Here is an 11,091-nt window from a genome sequence, read left to right as displayed (position 1 = left end):
TGGACGGAAAAATTAAAAGTTATGACTTTTGGAAGAAAGGGAGGAAAAACACAAAAAAGAAAGAGGTTAAAAGAAATGAGTGTGAAAGTATTGCTATACAAAGCTATGAAAAGCTCTGTCAAGGGCTTAGGTAAGGGTTAAGCTATACAGTAGGTTCGAATGCCTTGATGCAAAAATTGTGGCGGTAGAAACGAGTTTTTCGATGGGCAAAACTTACGCTAAAATCATGATGTATTCTGCATGATTTTCATAGAACAGCAGGTAATTATAATGAGTTATGATCACACACAAGAAATGCAACCTACGAGAAGGGATTGACCAATTCCAGTAATTAACAAAAAAAAATATAATTTTTGGGGTATTATAGGTATATATGGGGTCATAAAAAACATTTTTTTTTACTGAAAATGAAAAATTGTAATTACTCAACTTTTTTCTTCCTCTTTTGGCTTTCAAACAATATTCTTCCTACTTAATTCCAGAGAAGAAAATATGGCGGAAGAAAACAAGCTAGATACATTGCCTTCGCCAGAGGAATGCCAAAAATCGCCAGAAAAGAAATTCCACCTGAATTTGATTCACAACTATCCTCAGAAAAACGCGGAGATCCTCAGTTGCCAATATGGCTTCAATATCTTCCTGGTGGGGCTGCTACTGATGTTCGCTTGGGCCATTCATGCCGTTGGAATTACAGACAGAGACCCCCTGTCCTATCACATCACCTTGATGCTCATTCAGGTGGTGTGGATGCTTTGGTACATTTTCGGGAGTTACACTCAAAGAAGAAGCATCATTGAGAAAGATGTGGATGCTGGAGCGCGGTGGCTGAGATGTAAGTGACGTGAAGCGTCTTTTTTATATGAGCTCTAGGGGGCGCAATCTGGGTAAGATTTTAAAAGGGTTAACTTGTTTTCACTGGACATCATTAGAGATGAGCATACCTAAACTTAAAAATTCTGGGTTCGTACCGGTTAGTGTTCAATGCTAAACGCTAAACGCAGACTTCTCCCGGAAGTCCTTTGCAATGTTCGGAGTTACATGGAAAGTCTAAGGAGAGAGAGATATTTTTTTTTTCCAGCTCAAACGTTCGGGACCACATTGTTTTCAATGGGGGTAGGGTTCTGGTTAAAGTTCAGGTACCCGAAAAAATCCTTGGAATAACATTTGGGCGGGGTACCAGAACTCGAAATTACACAGGTCCGCTCTTTCCTAGTTATCACCAATCTACCATGTAGGTGACATGCTGCCGATCAGTGGAGGTCTCTTCTCGTTAATAGAGTAGCAGGATGGACGCCTGACCACTGTTTCATTAAAAAGTTGAGCACAGCGTTCAAGAACCCCTTTGGATTGAATGAAGCAGTGGTCGCGCATGTGCACTCCCCCGCCATTCTAACGGGAATAAAAGTGACCTGTTATGTCTATTGGGTTGGACCACCACTGATCAAAATGTTAACACCTGGACAAATCCTTTAACTACTGAGATTTTTAGAAAATAGAACAAAAGTATGTAATTTATAAAGTCATGTGAATGTGCAGTCCCCACTCTCCCATCTATAGAACAAACGGTTGGCATCCATTTTCTGGGTTAGGCTCATTCCAAAATGGTAACCAAATGATCACGTTGACTTATTACGGGGTCTGTTGAAATCTCCAATGCTTTGATAGCTTGAAAGCATGCCGCGTGGTGTGCTGTTCTTGTCATCAAAAGTTATGGAACCCCAGATGGAGCACCTCACACCACCACTAAATGTTAATGTGAACAAAGCCTTAGTTGACAGTCTTCTTCAAATCATGTTCTGTAAGGTAGATCAGCACCCCAAAAAAGGTGGTATGACTACTGTGGGTGGAAAACCATTATTACATCCCTTGCCACAGCAACAAACATGGTGGAGGAGTTGGCTTGCTCCTGTCTGATACCTGCTCCTTTACCCCAATTCAACTTCCACCCTCCGCTACTCTTCCCTCATTCGAGGTGCATTCTGTCCGCATCTATTCCCCCTCCAACCTCCAACTGGCTGTCATCTACCGCCCCCCCAGAACTAGCCATCTCCACCTTTCTCGACCACTTCACCACCTGGCTACTCAAGTTCCTCTCTGCTGACATCCCCACCATCATCATGGGCGATTTCAACATCCCCATTGACACTTCCACCTCAGCTGCCTCTATACTTTTATCACTGACTGCCTCCTTTGGCCTCGCTCAATGGTCCTCTGCGGCTACTCACAAAGATGGTCACACGCTGGACCTTATCTTCACCCATCTCTGTTCACTCACTAACTCATCCCTCCCCCTGTCCGACCACAACCTACTGACATTCTCTTCCCTCTCCTCTCCGACTGCGCAACCCCCACTCCACAAACTTGCTCACCCTCGCAGAAATCTCAAACACCTCAATGTACAATCACTCTCTGAGTCCCTTCTCTCTCTCACAGACATAGCTTCCCTTCATGACACAGATGCTGCTGCCACCATTTATAACACCACAATAACAGCAACACTTGATTCAGCCACCCCCCCTCAGGCAGAGCAAAACTCCTACAATCAACAGGCAGCCCTGGCTGACCAGCCTGACCAAAGAACTGAGACTGGTTTCCAGGGCTGCTGAGTGGAGATGGAAACGAACCTGTTCTACCGAGCACTTCAACGCATACAAGTAGTCCCTTGTCAGCTTCAAGTACACGCTCCCTGCCGCAAAACAAACTTACTTTGCATCCCTCATATTCTCACTGTCTCACAACCCTAAACAGCTTTTCAACACTTTCAATTCTCTACTCCGTCCCACAGCACCTCCTCCATTTCCTCTCACTTCTGCTGAAGACTTTGCCTCCTTCTTTAAGCAGAAGATCGATATGATCTGAGAAAGCTTTGGCCCACAGCCCCCAATGCCCCTCTTAGCCGCTCAGCCCTGTTCTTCCAAAACCATCTTCTCCACCATAACAGATCAGCTTTCCACCCTCTTGTCAAGATCACACCTCACCACTTGTGTGCTGACCCGCTCCCGTCCCACCTCATCCTTAACTTTGCCACAGTCTTCATCCCAACTCTAACACACCTCTTCAACCTTTCACTTACAAATGGTGTCTTTCCCTCATCCTTCAAACATGCCTCAATCACACCCATCCTCAAAAAGCCCTACCTCGACCCATCCTCTGTGTCTAACTATCGCCCGATATCTCTTCTCCTTACGCCTCAAAATTACTGGAACAGCATGTATATCTTGAACTGTCCTCCCACCTCTCCTCCTGTTCCCTCTTTGACCCATTACAGTCTGGCTTCCGACCGCATCACTCAACTGAAACTGCTCTAACTAAAGTCACTAACGACCTACTAACCGCCAAGAGCAAGCGACACTATGTCCTTCTTCTCCTGGACCTGTCTTCTGCCTTCGACACCGTGGACCATTCCCTCCTGCTACAGATTCTCTCATCTCTTGGCATCACAGACTTGGCCCTATCCTGGATCTCATCATACCTAACAGACCGAACATTTAGTGTCTCTCTCTCACACACCACCTCCTCACCTCGCCCCCTGTCTGTCAGTGTTCCTCAAGGCTAAGTCCTCGAACCCCTACTCTTCTCCATCTACACCTTCGGCCTGGGAAAGCTCATAGAATCCCACGGTTTGCAGTACCACCTCTACACCGATGACGCGCAGATCTACCTATCTGGACCTGACCTCACCTCCTTACTGACCAAAACCCCACAATGTCTGTCTGCTATTTCAGCCTTCTTTTCTGCTCGCTTTCTCAAACTGAACATGGACAAAACAGAATTCATCATCTTTCCCCCATCTCACTCTACCCCTCCACCAGACCTATTCATCAATGTCAATGGCTGCTCGCTTTCCACAGTGCCGCACGCTCGGTGCCTTGGGGTGATCCTCGACTCTGCCCTCTCTTTCAAACCACATATCCAAGCCCTTGCCTCCTCCTGCCGCCTCAAACTCAAAAATATTTCCCGGATCCACGCATTCCTCAACCATGAAACCTTATCATCTCCTGCCTCGACTACTGCAACCTGCTACTCTCTGGCCTCCCCTCCAGCACTCTGGCACCACTCCATTCCATCCTACACTCTGCTGCCCGACCTGTCTCCCCGCTATTCCCCAGCCTCCCCCCTATGCGAGGCCCTTCACTGGCTTCCTATTGTCCAGAGGCTCCAGTTCAAAACCCTAACCATGACATACAAAGCCATCCACAACCTGTCTCCTCCATACATCTGTGACATGGTCTCCCGGTACCTACCCACACGCAACCTTCGATCCTCTCAAGATCTCATTCTCTACTCCCCCCCTCATCTCTTCTTCCCTTCTATATAAATGTACAGTATAATAATAATATTACATTTATAGGTGTATAAAATAGTATATTACGATGGACATAAGTTAATACCTGAAGGTGCCGTAAAATGAAATTAGTGAATAAGGTTTACTATTCCATTCCACACTGTATGCAGAAAATAAACATTTCAGGTAAAAAATACTTCATCAGACTTATGTGATGCAGGAATATAAGATCAAGTTCGCTTGGATCTTTCCGTCACTCAATGGCAGGACAGACCAGACATGGTACAAGGGTGAAGGAAATGATCCTGTCTCTGTATGCTAAGGCTGCCCTCATTGCTTTGCGTGTTCTAAACCTCCGTGACTGATCTGTGGTCTATGAACATAATGGAGTAGAAAAGTATTCAGCATATACTCTTATACAAGAATAATTATGTTATATTTCTAGTAGACTTTGTCAAATCGGCTAATGCGAAGGCCCAGTTTTGGCATACATAGAAATCACGGGGCCCTATAGCAAGAGTCCTAATTGCACCCACTCTCCCCAACACTCTCCCCCAAAAGATTTGGCAGAATAGGCGTTATCATACCTCCCAAGTCTTAAACACAGGAAGAGGGACATGGATTGTGGCATGTTCACAGTATTTATGCCTTTACTGGAGACCCTTAGTGTTCTCACTCACTATAATACCCCTTTCATGGCCCTTATAGAATATGATGGCTCCCAAAATGCCCTAGCCACAGTGTGATGACACTGCAATGTCTCCAGCAAATTATGAAACCCCCATAGTGCTTCCACTTATTATTATGCCTCAGTGCCCCTAAAACAGTATGATGGCCCCCAAAGAGACCCCAAACACAGTATAACTGCCGCAGCATGATGCCCCCAAAGTGCCCTTCACGCAGTATGATATATCCATAGTTCCCCACACATACAGTATCATGGCCCCCACATCATCTACTCAGTATGATCCCACAAACCTTCACACAGTATAATGCCCCCACGGTCCCCTCACAGTATGATGCTCCCACAGTTCTCCCGCCACATGCAGTATAGTTCTGACACTATGTACGGTATTCCCCAGATTTTGGAGTAAATATAATTTATGAACTCAAAATAAAATTACCCTCCACCTCTCAATAAAAAAATCACAATAAATGCATAATGCATAGTTAAATACCTGGTATCCTCCTTTTTAATCTGTCTGGCACTGCACCTCCTATTCTCAGTCCTTTTTATATGTATGAAAAAATGGTTGCTAGTATTCTCAATTCGCAAGCCAACCATCCAGAAATTCCAGGGTAGTATGTGAAAATTGGGTACTTTTTTGTCTTGTCCTAAAAAGAAAAGTATGTTGTCTGTGATTATTTTTTAAGCTAAAGAAACTTATACAAATTATTTTGACAGTAATTATCATCATTTTACAGTTTACAGTGAAGGCAGCTGATATCTTCATATATGGAGGTATGGGCTGTAGACAAGGATCACTAATCATGATTTATTAAGGTTTTCCAATGTGTCCATAAAGAATATTGTTTGTCTGTGATTTTTTGGTAAGCTGTCCAGGAAAAATAAAAAATCAAGTTGGCAACCTGGAGTATGTTATTTGAGTCTGAGCCACTCCTCCAGGTCCATCCAGGAGTAGGGGGGAAGCTCATACTAACAAAAAAAAGCTTATCGATTTTAACCTGAAACAGTGCTTATACTACCAAAGATAAAATGTGCATAATTTATCCTGTGATACTCCCCCCTGCTCTTTGACGGACCTAAGGCTAAGACTACCAAATCACATTGTGTAGAGTGTATGCCAGCAGACCTTTTACACACATAAGAGATGATCAGGAATCAGAGGGGCCATGTCAGAAAGATTAAAAAGGAGGGCACCAGGAATTTTCATCACAGAAATATTACAAAGGAGGGCACCAGGAATTTTCATCACAGATTAAAAAGGAGGGCACCAAGAATTTTCATCTTTGTCACATTTTTGTTGGCAGGTGCAAATTTACTTTAATTTGTGTTTTTCCACACACCCTCTAAAAAAAAACCAAATGCTGCCTTTTTTGTGGTTTTTTTCTCTCCAATTTTTATAAGGTTCGCTGTGCAGCACAAATCATTTATTCTATGGCTTTGTATGATTACAATATATCAAATATTGTATTGAAGGTTTTTTTAAAGTTTTACTAATTCTTACAGTTTTTTGTAGCAGATTCCATGAATAACATTTTAGTCACTTCAAAGTAATAACTTTTGTTAGGCCACATTCCCAAATGCCATGCAACCCATTATTGCATTACGGAAAGCTGAAGGATTGATGGAGGTAGCCTTATATGCTACAATCACCAAAGAGTTAACCTGCCAGGATTGGAATTACGGTATCTCTGATTCCGCAGAAGTCATGTTATGTAATAGAGTTATATAGTCTTGTTCTTGCCGCTTTTCTCACTTTGTGCACTGACAGTCAATACTTTTTCCATGTGGCACTTCAATCATTTTTTCACTTTGAAACTTCTATCAATGTTCTCCATGCTGATCACTTTTGTGCCCCCTTGAAAATCGAAGCTTGCAAATTTTTGCGTGAGATTATTGTATGTGATTCAATCTAAGACCTCTATTTTTCTATGTATCATATTACATACCATATACCTTATCTCTGAATGTTTTCTGATAAAAACACTGATTAAGATACAAAATCGTTTATGTCACTTATATATTAACCAGTTCCCGGCCGCACATAGACTTTAAACGTCAGGGCTGGCCGCACTTTATTGTACACTGATGTTCGAAAACATCAATGCAGAATTAGCTGCTTGCACGAGATATGGGGTTGGGGAGACATCTGTCAGACACAGCCAGACTCCACATAGAAAAGGCAGAGATGGTTTGTTACCATCTTTTCCCTGATGATCCCAGTTTGCACAGATCTGAACAAGTGCCATGTACACAGTGTAGTACACAGTGTAGGAAGCATTGATAGTGCTTCCTCCTGCAGGCACAGTGATCAGGTAACCTTAGGTATAGAGCGAGAGCAGGAGCTGCTTGGTTATCAGAGATCCAGTCAGCTCTGCTATGCAAGCGGGAGATTACATTTCTTTTGTAACTTGGGGCTAATATGTGGGGAAGGTGACTTGACGGACAGACCTGACTGGAAGTAGGAGGGGACGATTTGTGCACTACAGACGAAGATTGGCAATGACAGAAAGGTAACAGCAGGGAAAGACAGAAAAGGGAGTGCAGTACCGAAATTTGACCACAAGATGGCAGGGGGGAGTGTAGTTCAGGACTTAACATCAGCTTACGGCTATAGAAACTGCTTAGTCATGGGGGGCGGGGAGATAGGAACCCTGGAGGGAAATTCCCAGTGAGAGAGGGGATAAATAGGACTGGTTGGGGTTCCAGAGGCTAGGCTAGTCCCGGGAGGAGCTCAACAGAGGAGGACTCAGGACAGAAGTCGGAGAACGGTAAAGAGCTCGACCAGGGGACTAACAAGAGATGACAGTCAGGGGGGTGGCCCTGACACAACGTACCACAGGACAGACGAGGCCCCGGGAGTACCGACTGGACGACGACCTCGGGCAGGTGAAGCGCTGGCAGTAGATTGGTCTAGGACATCCCCAGCGAAAGATCCGTGAGGGACGTCATCACGACTAAAGGGAAGGTGAAAGGTACCCGGGCCTGGAAACGGAGAGCTGTAAAGGAACTGCGGTGCATGGCTAAGGTCGTCAGGAGGACGGCCAATAAACCCGGATCTGTTACAACTGACTTCTGCCTCCGTCTCGTCTTTGCTGCGTCCGGTCGTGGTAAGCAGTGGACCACCCCCCAATCCGGCCCCCTACCACAAATATACCAGCCCCAGTGACAGGGGTAATCAGCAATAAAAATAATATGTTAAATTGCTTACCAAATGCTTTTAAGATCTTATAGAGGGCACAGCATGTGGAATATATTAAAAGAATAACCAAATAAAAAAGCAAGAAAAAAGTAAAATCAAGCTAAGCTAAAAAAAAAAGGGCCTGCTCAGATGAGAGTGTATATCGGATGAATGCAATCCAATATTTTATCAGTTAGCATTTGGACCAATGTTATTAAGTGGGTCAGTTCTGATGACCAATTTTTTTCCACTGAATCGGATGGCACACACTGTTGTGAGTTCATTTTCCCCTCTGTCACTGAGGCCTGGTGAACTCCCTATTCTAGTGAAGGAAGGTAGTGAGCCTGATTATCAGGCACCTGGGACTAATGAAGACGATTGGCTGAGTGGAGTCACTGACTGGATTTAAGGCAGCCTATGCCCTTTCTGCCCTGCGGGTGATTTCTCTGTGGACTCTTGGACACCAGTCTGATTCCTGCTCTCCTAAAGCTAAGTTTTCTGTTTTGCCTTTTGCATCTAAGATTTGTTTTTGTTTTTCTTGCTTTTTGGATTCTGCCACTCCCTGCTGGAGTGTGCAGTGTTCCTAGAGCTCTGTCTTCTGAAAGTACCTGAGTGCTGATTTAGTTTTTGAAGCTTAGTTGCTTCAGGGCCATTTTTATATCAGCTTGTTGGCTTTTGTCTCTGATAGGGTTTTGGCAGATTGCAGACAGCAGCCTTCCTATCCGTTCCTATCTAGGTAGTTTTTGGGCCCCGTCTTTGCTCAGCCTGTCTTTCTGTCTGTGTAAGTGTTTTCATCTTGCTTCACCGTCATTATATGTGGGGGGCTGCCTATTGCTTTGGGGTCTGCTCTGGGGCAGTTAGATTTCCCCTTTCCTTCTTTAGGCCTATGTATCTCTCCGGCTGTGATCGAGGGGTCTAGGTCATCGTAGGAACCCCCCACGGCTACTGCTAGTTGTGTTGATAGGTTCAGGGGTCTGCAATCTGATAGTTGCCAACTTCTCTGGTTTTCAGGACTAGCTAGCATTTCTGTTTTTGCCTCCTACGGTGACTCAATCATAACAGAATCACCCGCCAAACCGCAGATCCTGGGGTACTCAATAGCAGGAAAGAATTGTGTTTAAAAAAAAAAAAAAAAAAAAGGTGTGTGTATATTCTTTCCTCTATATGTCTGAGGCTGTAGGGGGAATTTTTTTTTCTCTTAATGGAGATAAAGCAAGTGTCTGATCGTGTGGAGCAGCTCGCTGCTGAAGTGCGAGGAATTTCTGCCTATCTTGCTCGTTCACATGCTGTTGAACCAAAGATCCCCACACCTGATGTATTTTTTGGGGATCGATCTAAATTTTTGAGTTTCAAAAATAATTGTAAATTATTTTTTGCTTTGAAGCCTAACTCGTCAGGGAGCCCCGCGCAGCAGGTTAAAATTGTCATCTCTTCGCTACGCGGCGATCCCCAGGATTGGGCGTTTTCTTTGAATCCAGATGACCCTATTCTGACTAATGTGAACGCATTTTTTCAAGCCTTGGGGTTGCTGTACGACGAACCTAATGCTATTGATCAGGCTGAAAAGACCCTGTTAGCATTGAACCAGGGTCGAGAATCTGCAGAGTTGTACTGTCAAAAGTTCCGAAAGTGGGCGGTCCTTACTACCTGGAATGATAGTGCCTTGGCTGCTCTCTTTCGGAAGGGTTTGTCAGAAGCCGTAAAAGATACTATGGTGGGATTTCCTGTTCCCTCTGGTCTGGACGATTCTATGTCTTGTGCCATTCAGGTTGATCGGCGTTTACGTGAACGCAGGATTACACGAGAGGTGTTGCCACCGGTTGAACAGACGTCTGAACCTATGCAATGTGATAGAGTTTTGTCTAAGGCGCAACGTCAGGAATTCAGAAGGCGTAATAAGCTGTGTTTTTTCTGTGGAGATGCCTCACATGTTATTTCTGTTTGTCCTAAACGTGAGAAACGCTTCGCACACACGTTTTCTGTTGGTGGGGTTCAGCCTAAGTTTCTTTTGGCGATTACTCTGATCTGTTCCCTGTCCACATTTTCCGCCAAGGCTTTTGTGGATTCGGGAGCAGCGCTAAACCTAATGGACTTGGATTTTGCTAAACGCTGTGGATTTCCATTGACACCTCTGCAGACGCCTATCCCTTTGAGGGGGATTGATGCTACCCCTCTGGCTAAAAATAAACCTCAGTTTTGGACCCAGTTGGTCATGCGGGTCGCCCCAGACCACCAAGAAAATTGCAGATTTTTGGTGTTGCATGGTCTGCATGATGCCGTTGTTCTGGGGTTTCCCTGGTGGCAGATTCATAATCCAGTTTTGGATTGGAAGTCTGTGTCTGTGGTGAGTTGGGGTTGCCGGTGTACCTTTAGCGAGGCTCTGGTTTTTTCCACCTCTCCTCAGTCGCATGAGGTTCCTGACTATTTGGCGGACTACTATGATGTATTTAGTGAGAATGAGTCTGCGTCCTTGCCTCCTCATAGGAGTTATGACTGTGCAATTGAACTAAACCCGGGGTGTAAATTTCCTAAGGGTCGGCTCTTCAATTTATCTGTACCCGAGCACGAGGCTATGCGGTCCTATATTAAGGAGGCGTTGGAGAAGGGTCATATTAGACCATCCTCTTCACCCTTAGGTGCCGGGGTTTTTTTTGTGGCCAAGAAGGATGGTTCTTTAAGGCCTTGTATTGATTATCGTGCCCTCAATAAAATTACTATTAAATATCAGTATCCGTTACCCCTGATTTCGGATCTATTCTCTAGAGTCAGAGGTGCTTGCTGGTTTACCAAGCTTGACCTCAGGGGGGCGTATAATCTTATCCGCATTAAGCAGGGGGATGAATGGAAGACGGCGTTTAATACTCCGGAGGGACATTTTGAGTACCTGGTGATGCCTTTTGGGCTCACTAATGCCCCTTCTGTCTTCCAGTGCTTCATGAA

At 44.6% G+C, this 11,091-nt stretch overlaps 1 protein-coding gene across 1 annotated transcript in view; it reads left to right on the top strand.

The window, feature by feature from the left end:
• The first annotated feature begins 492 nt into the window (after positions 1–492).
• OTOP1 (otopetrin 1) overlaps positions 493–11,091 on the top strand; it is a 137,697-nt gene continuing 127,098 nt past the window's right edge. Inside the window, exon 1 of the mRNA XM_073574484.1 lies at positions 493–832. Within this exon, the coding sequence (XP_073430585.1) occupies positions 493–832 (340 nt within the window). The remainder of the gene's footprint in view (positions 833–11,091) is intronic.

Source organism: Dendrobates tinctorius, unplaced genomic scaffold (assembly GCF_039654945.1).
Source record: "Dendrobates tinctorius isolate UK_male_01 unplaced genomic scaffold, ASM3965494v1 ptg000039l, whole genome shotgun sequence".
Lineage (NCBI taxonomy): Eukaryota > Metazoa > Chordata > Amphibia > Anura > Dendrobatidae > Dendrobates > Dendrobates tinctorius.
Note: the sequence above shows the minus strand (reverse complement) of the source record. Positions and strands in the feature narration are given on the sequence as shown.